The sequence below is a fragment of the Hyla sarda genome, chromosome 6 (genome assembly GCF_029499605.1).
Source record: "Hyla sarda isolate aHylSar1 chromosome 6, aHylSar1.hap1, whole genome shotgun sequence".
Taxonomy (NCBI): domain Eukaryota; kingdom Metazoa; phylum Chordata; class Amphibia; order Anura; family Hylidae; genus Hyla; species Hyla sarda.
In genome coordinates this window covers 36351171-36367068 of record NC_079194.1, presented here as the reverse complement: position 1 = coordinate 36367068, position 15898 = coordinate 36351171, and the positions used below count along the sequence as shown (strand labels likewise).

At 42.6% G+C, this 15898-nt stretch overlaps 1 protein-coding gene across 7 annotated transcripts in view; it reads right to left on the bottom strand.

Annotated features, from left to right (window-relative positions):
• LOC130275479 (uncharacterized) overlaps positions 1–15898 on the bottom strand; it is a 157579-nt gene that overhangs the window by 87140 nt on the left and 54541 nt on the right. For all 7 annotated transcript variants that reach the window (XM_056523510.1, XM_056523512.1, XM_056523513.1 and 4 more), the window contains 5 exons: positions 13394–13654; positions 7044–7301; positions 6655–6915; positions 4509–4769; positions 1951–2211 (listed from right to left, as the gene is read on the bottom strand). In XM_056523510.1, coding sequence (XP_056379485.1) covers positions 1951–2211; positions 4509–4769; positions 6655–6915; positions 7044–7301; positions 13394–13654 — 1302 coding nt within the window. The remainder of the gene's footprint in view (positions 1–1950; positions 2212–4508; positions 4770–6654; positions 6916–7043; positions 7302–13393; positions 13655–15898) is intronic.

Here is a 15898-nt window from a genome sequence, read left to right as displayed (position 1 = left end):
TCCATCATACACCATATGTAAAATAGGTACATAGTAGATATGATTCCAATACATTACAGCATTATTATTATTAAAGGCTTTTCCCATGACTATAAAGCAGTTCTAGACCCATCAAGCAATGGAAACAAACTGTGAACGATGGACCCCAACAACTTATAATGGGGTCTGACGTGTTCTGTGTGGTTTTCGCTGTTTTGATGGAGGCTCTAAACAAAGTTCTGACGATAGTGTGGACAAGATTCCATCATTAGGGTATGTTCACACGTACAGGATCCTGCACAGATTTGATGCGCAGGATTTGTAACTGCAGATTAGAAGCTGTGCTCAGTCATTCAGTTTACATTGAAATCTGCAGCGTTCGTGTGAACGTACCCTTAAAGAGTACCTCTCATGATCTTGTTAAATTTTATAATCCTCCTAGTTCACTGCCCCATCATGATAACCCACCCCTTTATTTTTATTATTTGTTAGTTTTCTACCTTGATATTGCTCTGTATTTTCTGCTCAGTCTTCACAGACTGGGAAGGGGCATTACCCAGCAGGCGTGACATCATCTGAAGCCATACAGGGGAGAACTTCCTCCCTCAATCTGCTAAACACAGCCCAGAGCAGTTCAGTGTGAGATGAGCTATCATTGGCTAAGGCTGCATGCACCCCCCTTAACATTTCCTGAATTTGGACTTCTGCCAGGCCAGCAAGAGTCCAAAGTCTGGGAAAAAGATGGGGGAAATGTGCTCTGGACAAGTAGGGAGACACCTAGTGGCAGTTTTGATACAGCTGGAGACACAATGTCTGGAAAACACTTCTTGTTTTTAGTTGGCTAATGGTAGTAAGGATCAACCATTTCTAACATATATTGCCAGAAAGTTAAACAGATTTGTAAATTACTTCTATTTAAAAATCTTTATCCTTCCAGTACTTATCAGCTGCTGTATGTTCCACAGGAAGTTCTTTTTCTTTTTGAATTTCCTTTCTGTCTGGCCACAGTGCTCTCTGCTGAAACCTCTGTCCATTTTAGGAACTGTCCAGAGTACAAGCCAATTCCCATAACAAACCTCTCCTGCTCTGGACAGTTCCTGACATGGACAGAGGTGTCAGCAGAGAGCACTGTGGTCAGACAGAAACAAAATTCAAAAAGAAAAGAACTTCCTGTAGAAGTAATTTACAAATCTGTTTAACTTTCTGGCATCAGTTGATTTAAAAAAAAAATGTTTTCCAGAAGAGTACCCCTTTAAGGGTATGTTCACACTGAATTTCTGGATTCACCATTGAAATTAACCCCTGAAAATCGAAGTCCCAATGACTAAGGGTTTATACACACTATTGAAATCTCTGCCTGGATCAATTCTGCGCAGGCATTGCCAGTCTTCATAGCCAGTAATGCATTCCACATAAAATAGGATTGTACATGTTTATTATTTCAGTGGGTAAATTTCAGCCCTAAAGGGCTTTTCCAGGCAGATTGTGCCGAAAGAATGAACATGTTAATTCTTTCAGCGGAATCAAATTTCTCATAGAAAGTTCCGCTATGGAGCTTCCCTAATTCTAAGCGTAATGACTATAGTGTGCAAAAGCCCCAAAGCTACGTGGACACAATTGCACTGTGGCTTGATCCATCCTCCCAGCTGTACCGATCCGCAATACGGCTGCCATGGCATGTATGGGTGTTGTGGTGTTGTAGTTTTTTTTTTTTTCCTGTAAAATACCAAGTAATTTAGACGGAGAAAGCTTGTAGTATGATCTAAATAATCTTGAGAAACTTTTATAACTTTACAGGTACATTTTGACATAACTTGCTTGTACACAGGCTGAAGCTGTTTTACATCAGTCACTGTTCAGATGAAAATTGTGATACATAACAATATAATAGAACATATAGATGATTCACTGGAGTCTACATATTGATCTATGGATGGGGTGAGAGATTTTGAGATATAATAATGAAATTACCTGTAAAGACAAACTCTGTGGCGTTGACTGTACTGCTACAACTTGGCCCAAATGTCTCCACGGACACCGTGTATTTCTGGCCGCATTTTAAGTAATAAACAACACAACTGGAGACTGAGCTGTTGCATATACTTCTCCATCCGTCCTCACTGATGAGCATAGCGGTGTATGTGACTCCTCCTGGGGCGGCCTCCCAGGTGACATCCGCATAGTCGCTGCCACATTGGTACTGAGCGTGAATATTTCTTACTGCACAGGGAGCTGGAAGAATGGGAAAACAAGTACATTGTTACTAAAAAAATAAATAAATAAATAAATAAATAAAAAAAAAACATTTGACCATACATTCAGTCTACAGTAGTCCCTCAAGTTACAATATTAATAGGTTCCAAGACGACCATTGTGTGTTGAAACCATTGTATGTTGAGACCATAACTCTATGAAAACCTGGTAATTGGTTCTGAAGCCACCAAAATGTCATCCAAAAAATAGGAAAAAGTGAGGATTAAAGAAAAATAAGTAGATAACTAATCTAGACAAAGCAAGTCCTTACATATAAAAGTAATACAGAGCTGCTGGGAGCTGTAAATCACTGTCTATTTCAGTCATTTCCAACCAGGGTGCCTCCAGCTGTTGCAAAACTACAACTCCCAGCATGCCCGGACAGCCTTTGGCTGTCCGGGCATGCTGGGAGTTGTAGTTTTGCAACAGCTGGAGGCACCCTCGTGTGGAAACACTGGTCAAGGTAGAGGACAAGAACTTTTTCAGGGTCCTGTACAGTACACAAATTTCCCAAAAAAAAATTTTTAAATGGAGCCGTCCTTACTTGGTGCCAAAGAAGCAGCTAACCATGGCATAGGTTAAAAGTAGTACAGAACATGTAATACCTCCCTGTACTGTAGGGAGCGCTACCAGACAGGAATTCAGTACATGCACTTTAGGAATACAGGGGTTTTACCAGTGAATGCCCATTCTGATTGGTCGGATCTTCCAGCCATTGACATGTTTTGCAGATTCCATAGCATTGTATCTTGAGTCTGATTTCAAGTTACCGTACAATGGTCCAGAAAAGATCATTGTATGTTGAAACTATTGTATGTTGAGGCCATTGTAAGTTGAGGGATCACTGTATTATCCTAAAGTGTTGATTCAGAGGAAGGGAAAAGACTGTCCAGGCATGCTGGAAGTTGTAGTTTTGCAACAGCTATAGGCACACTGGTTGGGGAATACTGCACTAGACATGTGTTATATTTACAGTATTTATTCTTCTCTGTTCTAGAAGCCCTGCTTTCAGGGGTCCCTGTAACCCCCTGGGATTATTGTTATGTATCCAGCAATGACATAAAGTGTCCAGTAGATGGCAGACTGCACAAGAAAATAAAATGAACAGTGATTTTAGCTTGGGAAGGAGGAGTGTTTGTACACATGTGCGTGGGGCCATCTTGAATTTTTCTTCAATTCCAGCAGAGCCAGAAATGAGAGAGACAACCGAGAGGAAGTAGCCGACCAAAATTTGGTCCAAGAGTACTCCAGCAGCTGAAAGAAATCTGCTGGCAAGTAGGAAAGATCCTAAAGTGTTGATTCAGAGGAAGGGAAAAGACTGTCCAGGCATGCTAGAAGTTGTAGTTTTGCAACAGCTATAAGCACACTGGTTGGGAAATACTGCACTAGACGTGTTATATTTACAGTATTTATTCTTCTCTGTTCTAGAAGCCCTGCTTTCAGGGGTCCCTGTAACCGCCTGGGATTATTGTTATGTATCCAGCAATGACATAAAGTGTCCAGTAGATGGCAGACTGCACAAGAAAATAAAATGAACAGTGATTTTAGCTTGGGAAGGAGGAGTGTTTGTACACATGTGCGTGGGGCCATCTTGAATTTTTCTTCAATTCCAGCAGAGCCAGAAATGAGAGAGACAACCGAGAGGAAGTAGCCGACCAAAATTTGGTCCAAGAGTACTCCAGCAGCTGAAAGAAATCTGCTGGCAAGTAGGAAAGATCCTAAAGTGTTGATTCAGAGGAAGGGAAAAGACTGTCCAGGCATGCTAGAAGTTGTAGTTTTGCAACAGCTATAAGCACACTGGTTGGGAAATACTGCACTAGACGTGTTATATTTACAGTATTTATTCTTCTCTGTTCTAGAAGCCCTGCTTTCAGGGGTCCCTGTAACCCCCTGGGATTATTGTTATGTATCCAGCAATGACATAAAGTGTCATGTAGATGGCAGACTGCACAAGAAAATAAAATGAACAGTGATTTTAGCTTGGGAAGGAGGAGTGTTTGTACACATGTGCGTGGTGCCATTTTGAATTTTTCTTCAATTCCAGCAGAGCCAGAAATGAGAGAGACAAGTAGCCGACCAAAATTTGGTCCAAGAGTACTACAGCAGCTGAAAGAAATCTGCTGGCAAGTAGGAAAGATCCAGAGCTGCTTACAGGAAAACTGTAAAGTGCTGCAAAATCTGATGGCGCTATATACATAAATATTATTATTATTATCTATGAGGTGGAAACAATCGAGACCACGTTAAAATTGCAATTAGAATACAAATAAACAAACCTGTATAAAAAGGAACCGCTCCACTGAAACCACTGCTACAGCTATTTCCCACTGCAACAACTGAGACGTCGAATTTTAGGCCACAGGAAAGTTGTGTGTAGCTGCAGGAGGTGTTGCTGGATTGGCAGTAGAGCTGCTCTCCCTGGGGTCCGGCAGCGACTGTAGTATAATTCACCGCCCCTGCCGTCTGCGCCCATGATACAGTTACCACGTTGGACTCACAATGTATATCTGCTCGAACTAGACTTGGAACACATGGGACTGCACAAGAGAAACTTTGTTATTGCACAGAATTACCCAAATATTAAATGCATGTTTAAAAAAATTCTGTTCCAAACTTAAAATTAAATGGGTTCTGGTTGCTCCCAAAAACCTCCAGCGTACTTGTGTGTTCATCTCCTTTTGGCATTGGTTTGTTATCCTAGTCTATATGGCCCAGTCTGCTTTAGTGTCCAGTAGCTTAGGGGGAGATTTATCAAAACCTGTCTAGAGGAAAAGTTGCTGAGTTGCCCATGGCAACCAATCAGATTGCTGCTTTCATTTCTGAAAAGGCCTCTGAAAAATGAAAGAAGCGATCTGATAGGTTGCTATGGGCAGGTTTTGATAAATCTCCCCTTAGTGTTCCTATCCCAATCTAGTGGACCTTTTCACCTGTTTCTAGTGTTGGGTGTTTTAATGTCTTGGCTCCTGGTACCTTGTTGTTTTGTCTTCTTTTTTTTTCTATACTTATACAAACTGTTGCCCCTTTGTACTGCTGAAAAGTCATCCCATTCTGGCACGTTTTGGATGCTCATCCATTAAAGAAAATGTGCAGTACTAAGAAATTTATCCCCATCGCAGGATAGGGGATAAATGTCTGATCGCGGAGGGTTCCGACCGCTGGGACGCCCCGCGATCTCTTGTACGGGGCCCCAGCTCTGCGCTGCTAGAGTTTGGTTCGTACCCAGCGCGTCAGCTAGTCAAAACACGCCCCCTGAATTTATGAATTTGCACACGGCGAAATTTCCAGCATGGAAAATTCCATTTTCCGTGTTTGAACCTGTTCTTTCTTTCTGCAGACACTGCACAGAATGCATAGCTGTCTATCGACCGTCAATTCCTGTTCGGCACCCGCATTCTGCGTAATGTCCGCACAGAGATTTTCCATGCGAACTTTCGGATGTGTGAACATAGCCTTATGTCGCATGCTGGTGCAGCCCTGGTGGATACATGTCGTAAACAGCTTGGGACAAAAAAAATAAACTAAACCTGTTTTAGGGTCTATTCACACGTACAGAGTTCTGCGCAGGTTTGATGCACAGGATTTCAAGCTGTGATCAGTCATTCAGTTTACATTGAAATTTGCAGCAGAAAATCCTGCGCAGAATACTGTACATGTGAATAGATCATTAAAGTGCTTACTAAATAAGGGCCATTGTTGTTTAACAGCCCTATATTTTTTTTAGCCCACTTTTTTAAACTTTTATTTTAGATTTGTATTTCTGTTGTTGGAGTTGTAGTTTTGCAACATCTGGAGGTCCGCAGGTTGAAGACCACTGTTAGAGGAAGTTGTACTCACCTGTCCCCGCCGCTCCGGACCGTCACCGCACGTCACCGCTGCCCTGGATGTCGCCTTCCATCGCTGTCGCCGCGTCCCCGAGGTGTCCCCGACGCTCCGGCAATGCCTCTGCTTCCCCGATATTCGCGCTCTCCGTCGCCGCCATCACGTCGCTATGCACGCCGCTCCTATTGGATGATGGGACGGCCTGCGCAGCGACGTGATGATGACGATGGAGAGCGGCGACGATGCAGAGGATCCCGAAGAGGACGCGCCGGAGCCCCGAGGACAGGTAAGTGATCGTCAGCGGACCACACGGGGCACCGTAAACGGCTATCCAGCGGCAGCTGAAGCAGTCTGCGCTGCCGGATAGCCGCTTATGCGATGGCCCTGACATACAAAAGCATCGTATGTTGATGCTGCCTTCAACATGCGATGGCCTCTGAGAGTGATCGTATGGTGAAATGATCGTATGTCGGGGCCATCGTAGGTCGGGGGGTCACTGTACATGGATGGATATATATATATAGTTCCCATGTGGCAGTTCATCTTTTATAACACTGGTTAGGTATATCTACAATGTGAAGAGGTAAGACACATCCAACATACCTGTATACAATGCGGATGGAGAGCTGGGTTGACTCTCACACCGATCATTGACTGCCGTCACTGTCACGTCATAGGCCTGTCCACATGGTAGACCAGGGATATCACAACCAAGCTCGGTACTGTTACATATAAGATACTGGTTATCTGGTGTCCTCAGCATTGAATAATAACTCTGAGCTCCCAGAGACTCTTCCCAGTTCAGCTTGACCATTGAACTGGAGCAATTTATATCTGTAACTACATTACGAGGCTGACAAGGAGCTGAAATGACACAGCAAATAGAAAAGTCATCATTTCGCCAATGGGAAATACTCAAAATGTTTCATTGAGATGTCAGTAAAATGCATTGAGGAAATCACGTCACATGGGGATACAAACAAGAATCTTACCGGTTGGGATTTTAGCCGGGAGGGCAGCCGGACCCTTGCATTGTTGGTTGATCGCCGTCACTGTCGCATTGTAGGTCTGTCCGCATTTCAGCTGATGGATGATGCAGTTTGTGTCTGTTGTATGACAGGACAACTCATCTCCGGGACTGGACACATTGGCAATGTAGCTGATGGCACCGGAAGTCGGACTCCAAGACAGTGACACTGAATTGTTGGCGCAGATAAGCTGGGGTGTCTCCTGTAATGGGACACAGGGAGCTGGAAAGGCCAGGATATTATTAGAGTTTACCTGTTATTGTCCATTATTGCTATATATGCTGTATATACCTGCAGATGTTATCAAATACAAGAAGAATCCCCGCTATATCTACAACATTTAATATATACACTGGCATGATAATGCATTTTATTCTACGAAGACAGCAGAAGAAAGGTCAGCTTCTCCTAATCCAAGCGCACGGCAATCTCCACAAATAACAAGAAAGGAAAGGCAGGGACCAGCGCTGTAGAATCCTAAAGGGGTATTCCAGGAAAAACAATTTTTTATATATTAACTGGCTCCAGAAAGTTAAACAGATTTGTAAATTACTATTATTAAAACATCTTAATCCTTTCAGTACTTATGAGCTTCTGAAGTTGAGTTTTTCTTTTCTGTCTAAGTGCTCTCTGATGACACCTGTATCGGGAACCGCCCAGTTTAGAAGCAAATTCCCATAGCAAACCTCTTCTACTCTGTGCAGTTCCCGAGACAAGCAGAGATGTCAGCAGAGAGCACTGTTGCCAGACAGAAAACAACAACTCAACTTCAGCAGCTGATAATTATTGAAAGGATTAAGATTTTTTTAATAGAAGTAATTTACAAATCTGTTTAACTTTCTGGAGCCAGTTGATATAAAAAAGAGTTTTTTCATTGAATACTCCTTTAAGATTTATTGGAGGTTAAAACACAGAGAAGGATAAGAACACATACCAGCACACAGAAGAGGCAGTGACGCGTTTCAGGTCTCGTGACCCTTCAGCTGACAAAGGGTCACATGACCTGAAACGCGTCACTCCCTTTTCTGCCTGCCGGCATGTGTTCTTATCCTGCTCTGTGTTTTAACCTCCAATAAATCTGAAGATTCTACAGCGCTGATTCCTGCCTTTCCATTTTATTTTACATGTAAGATAACATTCAAAGGGGTACTCCGGTGGGGAAAAAAATGGTTCCAAAAAGTTAAACAGATTTGTAAATTACTTCCATTTAAAAATGTTAACCTTTCTAGTACTTATCAGCTGCTGTATACTACAGATATACAACAGAGAAATGTTTGAAGTTCTTTCCAATCTGACCACAGTGCTCTCTGCTGACACCTCTGTCCTTGTCAGGAACTGTCCAGAGCAGGAGAGGTTTTCTATGGGGATTAGTTTCTAATCTGGACAGTTCCTCACATGGACAGAGGTGTCAGCAGAGAGCACTGTTGTCAGTCAAAAAGAACTACACATCCTCTGGAGCATACAGCAGCTCATAAGTACTGAAAGGATTAAGATTTTGAAATAGAAGTCATTTACAAATCCGCTTAAAGGGGTTATCCAGAAAAAAAACACACATATATATATATATCTCGACTGGCTCCAGAGAGTTAAACAGATTTGTAAATTATTTCTATTAACCTCTTAAGGACCCATGACGTATGCATACGTCATGAGTCCCGGTCCTGCGATATAACGCGGGGTCACACGGTGACCCCGCATCATATCGCGGCGGGCCCGGCGTCATAGTGAAGCCGGGACCCGCCTCTAATAGCGCGCGGCACTGATCGCGGTGCCGCGCGCTATTAACCCTTTAGCCGTGCGCTCAAAGCTGAGCCGCGCGGCTAAAAACGAAAGTAAAAGTGCCCGGCTAGCTCAGGGAGCTGTTCGGGATCGCCGCGGTATAATCACGGCATCCCGAACAGCTGTAGCACAGGAGGAGGTCTTCTTACCTTCTCCTGTGCTGTCCGATCGCCGAATGAATGCTTCAAGCCTGAGATCCAGGCTTGAGCATTCAATCGCCGAAAACACTGATTGATCCATTCCTATGGAGATGGATCAATCAGTGTAAAAGATCAGTAAATGCAATGTTATAGCCCCTTATGGGAGCTATAATGTTGCATAAGAAAAGTGTAAAAAAATCATTAACCCTTTCAATTATCCCTTCCCCTAATAAAAGTTTGAATCACCCGGCATTTCCAAAAATAAAAAAAACATTATGTAAATAATAATAAAAATAAACATATGTGGTATTGCCGCGTGCGGAAATGTCCGATTTATAAAAATAAACCGCTTTTTAAACCGCTCGTTCAATGGCGTACGCGCAAAAAAATTCCAAAGTCCAAAATAGCGCATTTTTGATCACTTTTTATACCACAAAAAGGTGAATAAAAAGTGATCAAAAAGTCTTATCAGATCAAAAATGGTACCGCTAAAAACTTCAGATGATGGCGCAAAAAATGAGTCCTCAAAGCGCCCTGAACACAGAAAAATAAAAAAGTTATAGGGGTCAGAAGATGACCATTTTAAACGTATAAATTTTCCTGCATGTATTCATGATTTTTTTCGGAAGTGATACAAATTCAAACCTATACAAGTAGGGTATCATTTTAACCGTATGGACCTACAGAATAAAGATAAGGTATCATTTTTGACAAAAAATGTACTGCGTAAAAATAGAAGCCCCCAAAACTTACAAAATAGTGTTTTTTCATCAATTTTGTCGCACATTGATTTTTTTTCCCGTTTCACCGTAGATTTTTGGGTAAAATGACTAATGTCATTACAAAGTAGAATTAGTGACGCAAAAATTAAGCCATTATATATAATTTTAGCTGAAAATTTTTAAGAGTTATGATTTTTTAAAGTTAAGGAGGAAAAATTGAAAATGAAAAAACGGAAAAAGCCCGGGTCCTTAAGGGGTTAAAAAATCTTAATCAGTACTTATGAGCTGCTGAAGTGGAGTTGTTCTTTTCTGTCTAAGTGCTCTCTGATGACACGTGTCTCGGGAACTGTACAGAGTAGAAGCAAATCCCCATAGCAAACCTCTTCTACTCTGTGCAGTTCCCGAGACAAGCAGAGATGTCAGCAGAGAGCATTGTTGCCAGACTGAAAAGAACAACTCAACTTCAGCAGCTGATAAGTGCTGAAAGGATTAAGATTTTGAAATGGAAGTCATTTACATATCTGTTTAACTTTCTGGCACCAGTTGATTTGAAAACATTTATTTTCCACTAGTTTCCACCAGCGTTCCCCTTTAATAATGTAACATACACTGATCAGCTATAGCATTAATTCACCTGTCTAATATTGTGTACCCTCCCTAGCTCTGACCCATGAAGGACTAGCCTCCAAGTGACATCTGAAGGTGTCCTGTGATATCTGCACCAAGATGTCAGACGTCAAGTTTTGAGGTGCGGCCTCCATGGATGGGACTTGTTTTTCCAGCATATTCCAAAAATGGTTGATCACATTGGGATCTGGGGAATCTGAAGACCAAGTCACCACCTTGATCTCTTTGTCTTGTTCCTCATTCCTGAACAATGTTTATGGTGTGTCTGGGGCATTAACCTGCAGAAGGAGGCAACTGCAATAATGGGATCCTGCTGCCATAAAGGGGTGAACTTAGCCTTTACGATGGTTAAATATGTGGTTTTAGCCAGACGTTGCCCATCACTAGAGATGAGCGAAGTTACAGTAATTCGATTCTGCACGAACCTCTGCGAAGTACTGTAACTTCGCTCATCTCTACCCATCACACTTCTTCTGACAGCTTGTCTTCTTCCCATAGTACATATTGGTGCCATCTCTTCCCCAGGTAAGTAGAGTCTAGAGAGAGGGAGGAAGGCGCCTCATGTGCGGGATCAGCAGGTCTTGTTAGTGGGGGTGGGGGACGGTAATTCCCAAGCCGCTTACCACAGTTGGTTGTGCGCCCAAAGACAACAAGGTAAAGTATAGAATGAATATATGTATTGGTCCACTGCAGCCCTCCTGGGTAGAAGTAGAATCAAAACAGGATGACCGTAAATTCAGGAGTTAGTCCGGCGCAGAGAGGAACCATCAGGGAGCCAGATAAAATCAATGGATTTATTAGATGCAACGCGTTTCGCTGCGCATGCGCAGCTTCCTCAGGCAGGATGATGAAGCTGCGCATGCGCAGCGAAACGCGTTGCATCTAATAAATCCATTGATTTTATCTGGCTCCCTGATGGTTCCTCTCTGCGCCGGACTAACTCCTGAATTTACGGTCATCCTGTTTTGATTTCCGGTAAGTAGAGAGAAAGGACTTCGTAATACCAGGATTTCGTGGCGCTGATCAGGACCCAGGACTCACAGGTTAAAAGTAACGACCATCAGGTTTATTAACAATAATGCAACCCGTTTCGCTGCGCATGCGCAGCGAAACGCGTTGCATTATTGTTAATAAACCTGATGGTCGTTACTTTTAAAGGGGTAGTCCAGTGGTGAAAAACGTATCCCCTATCCTAAGGATAGGGGATAAGTTTGAGAGCGCGGGGGGTCTGACCGCTGGGGCCCCCTGCGATCTCTCTGTTCGGGGCCCCGGCTCTCCGGCCAGATAGCGGGTGTCGACCCCCGCACGAAGCGGCGGCCGACACGCCCACTCAATACATCTCTATGGCAGAGCCGGAGATTGCCGAAGGCAGCGCTTCGGCTCTGCCATAGAGTTGCATTGAGGGGGCGTGTCGGCCGCCGCTTCGTGTGGAGGTCGACACGCCCCCTTCCCATGGGCTGTCGGGGCTCCGTACAGGAGATCGCAGGGGGCCCCAGCGGTCGGACCCCCCGCGATCTGCAACTTATCCCCTATCCTTAGGATAGGGGATAAGTTGTTCACCACTGGGTCACCACTGGACTACTCCTTTAACCTGTGAGTCCTGCGTCCTTACTCCACAGGGACTGCCTTGGTTTTTTCATTTTCCCCCAGATAAGTGACACACAAGCACCCGGCCATCCATATGATTCATCAGACCAGGCCGCCGCCTTCCATTGCTCCTCGATCCAGTTCTGATGGGTCACATGCCCATTTTAGGCCCTTTCAGTGGTGAACAGGGTTGTCTCCGGCTACACAGCCCCATATACAGAAAGCAGAAAAGTCCTGAGTGATCTGACATCATACGCAGCAGGAACTTTTTCAGCAGTTTGCTTTACAGCAGCTCTTTTGTGGGATCAGACATACCCTCACGAACATCAATAAGCTTGGGCACCCATAACCCTGTCACCCGTCCTTTATTGTCCTCTCTTGGACTCTTTTGGTGGGTAGTAACTACTAGTGTTGAGAGGCAAAGGCCATATTCGAATTTGCAATATTTTGTGAATATATGGACGAATATTCAACATATATTCGCAAAATTTGCCTATTCACAATATTCGCAGCCTTTTTTCACTATGCGCCATAAAATTCGCCGGCGCATTCGCCATAAAATTTGCATGCGCATGTGCAATATCGCGTGATCTTCAGCAAACATGATCATTCTCATTGGCCCACAAGCTAAAAAAAGGGAGGGATCAATATTCGTGAATATTTGCATGTGCAAATTTTTGCGCGCACGCCAGTCTGACACAGTAACTAGTATTGGAGCCTTGTTTAGACCCCAAGCTGGATGTGTACTGTGGAAAAATAAAAAAAATGCGAATTTCCGTAATTGCGATATATATAGCGCTATATTCGCAATATTCACGATAAATATTCGAATTGTGAATATTCGCGCCCAACACCGGTAACTACTACATATCAGGAGCACGCATTTGTCTACACATCACAATTTCGTCCTTGTCAGTCGCTCAGATCCTTACACTTGTCCATTTTTTCTGCTTCCAACATCAAGTTTAAGAACTGGCCGGTCACTTGCCCCCCTGATAGGCGCTGTTGTCCACAGATCATTCATGTTATTCACTAGAGATGAGCGAACTTACAGTAAATTCGATTCGTCACGAACTTCTCGGCTCGGCGGTTGCTGACTTATCCTGCATAAATTAGTTCAGCTTTCAACTGCTCTGGTGGGCTGGAAAAGGTGGATACAGTCCTAGGAGACTCTTTCCTAGGACTGTATCCACCTTTTCCAGCCCACCGGAGCACCGGAAAGCTGAACTAATTTATGCAGGAAAAGTCATCAACTGCCGAGCCGAGAAGTTCGTGACGAATCGAATTTACTGTAAATTCGCTCATCTCTATTATTCACCTATAGTATTATGGCTAATCTGTGTACATACAGTAAGGGTTGGGACCAAAAATTCTGTATTTTTTATCCTAATGCTGGGCTACAGAGCCTCTTGTATAGAACCTTTGGTTACTTACATATCCACCTTGTACATGCACTCACCAGTGAGCAGCTCGATGGGCAGGCTTGCTTTACTGCTGCCGTAATTATTGGCGGCAGAGACAGTTATTTGGTATTTCTGTCCACAAGTTAACCCCGCAATGTCACAGTGTGTCGTGGTGGAATGGCAAACATAATTTCCCCCATCTGGTATCATTGCTGAAGCAGTGTAATTTTCGGCTCCAGGGCTCGGACTCCATGCAATAGTCGCAGCATTGGTCACACAATCCAAGTTTGCAGTCACATTTTGTGGAGTACAAGGGGCTGAGGAGCAAGAACACAGATAATAAGAAAAGAGATATGGAACAACATAGTCTAATATTTTTGCGATAAAGTGGTAAGAAATTATCTATAACCATCTATATAACATCTCACATGAAAAAATGAATTTTATCAATATTATGGATAATATCGACAATCTACAGTAAACTTGCCTCCAGTATTCACAGAATATAGAATGTGGAGTCCAGTCAGGTTTTAAAGGGGTACTCCACTGGAAAAATAAAATTTAAATCAACTGGTGCCAGAAAGTTAAACAGATTTGTAAATTACTTCTATTAAAAAAAATCTTAATCCTTCCAGTACTTATTAGCTGCTGAATACTACAGAGGAAGTTTTTTCTTTTTGAACTTCCTTTCTGTCTGACCACAGTGCTCTCTGCTGACATCTCTGTCCATGTCAGGAACTGTCCAGAGCAGCATAGGCTTGCTATGGGGATTTACTCCTGCTCTGGACAGTTCCTGACACGGACAGAAGTGTCAGCAGAGAGCCATTGGACCCATTGCATCGGTTCTTAAAATCCAACTTGTTTCTCTCTGTAACAATTTCCTGTCTCGCTGTTCTCCTGGCCTAGCATGTACTTGCTCTATACCAGCAAACCTAAGTAATTCCGGGTTACCTCTGTGAACATCGTTCACGTGGGACAGGAGACGAGGCGCGCCTTTACCAGAACGGAAGGAGTAAAAATGCTCCCTAATGCGGATCTTCAGTTGCCTCGTCGTCTTGCCCACGTAATAATATCCACAGTGCTCTCTGCTGACACCTCTGTCCATTTTAAAGGGGTACTCCCGTGGAAAACTTTTTTTTTTTTTTTTTAATCAACTGGTGCCAGAAAGTCAAACAGATTTGTAAATCACTTCTATTAAAAAATCTTAATCCTTTCAGTAATTTTTAGGGGCTGTATACTAAAGAGAAATCCAAAAAAGAAATGCATTTCCTGTGATGTCCTGACCACAGTGCTCTCTGCTGACCTCTGCTGTCCATTTCATGAACTGTCCAAAGCAGGAAAAAATCCCCATAGCAAACATATGCTGCTCTGGACAGTTCCTAAAATGGACAGCAGAGGTCAGCAGAGAGCACTGTGGTCATGACATCAGAGGAAATGCATTTATTTTTTGGATTTCTCTGTAGTATACAGCCCCTAAAAATTACTGAAAGGATTAAGATTTATTTTAATAGAAGTGATTTACAAATCTGTTTAACTTTCTGCACCAGTTGATTTAAAAAAAAAAAAAAAGATTTCCACGGGAGTACCCCTTTAAGAACTGTCCAGAGCAGGAGAGGTTTTCTATGGGGATTTGCTCCTACTCTGGAAAGTTCCTAAAATGGACAGAGGTGTCAGCAGAGAGCACTGTGGTCAGACAGAAAGGGAATTAAAAAAAAAAAGAACTTCCTGTGGACAATAACAGCAGCTGATAAATACTGGAAGGATTAAGATTTTTTAATAGAAGTAATTTACAAATCTGTTAAACTTTCTGGAATCAAGTGGATTTATAAAAAAAAAATGTTTTCCAGCGGAGTACCCCTTTAACCCCTTAAACAGGGGTTTTCTGTTTTTGCACTTTCGTTTTTTCCTCCTTACCTTTTAAAAATCATAACCCTTTCAATTTTCCACCTAAAAATCCATATTATGGCTTATTTTTTGCGTCGCCAATTCTACTTTGCAGTGACATTAGTCATTTTACCGAAAAATGCACGGCGAAATGGAAAAAAAAATCATTGTGCGACAAAATCGAAAAAAAAACGCCATTTTGTAACTTTTGGGGGCTTCCGTTTCTACGGAGTGCATATTTTGGTAAAAATTACACCTTATCATTATTCTGTAGGTCCATACGGTTAAAATGATACCCTACTTATATAGGTTTGATTTTGTCGCACTTCTGGAAAAAATCATAACTACATGCAGGAAAATTTATACGTTTAAAAATGTCATCTTCTGACCCCTATAACCTTTTTATTTTTCCACGTACGGGGCGGTATGAGGACTCATTTTTTGCGCCGTGATCTGAATTTTTTATTGGTATGATTTTTGTTTTGATCTGACATTTTGATCACTTTTTATTCATTTTTTAATGTTATAAAAAGTTACCAAAATACGCTTTTTTGGACTTTGGAATTTTTTTGCGCGTACGCCATTGACCGTACGGCTTAATTAATGATATATTTTTATAGTTCGGACATTTACGCACGCGGCGATACCACATATGTTTATTTTTATTTTTTTTACAC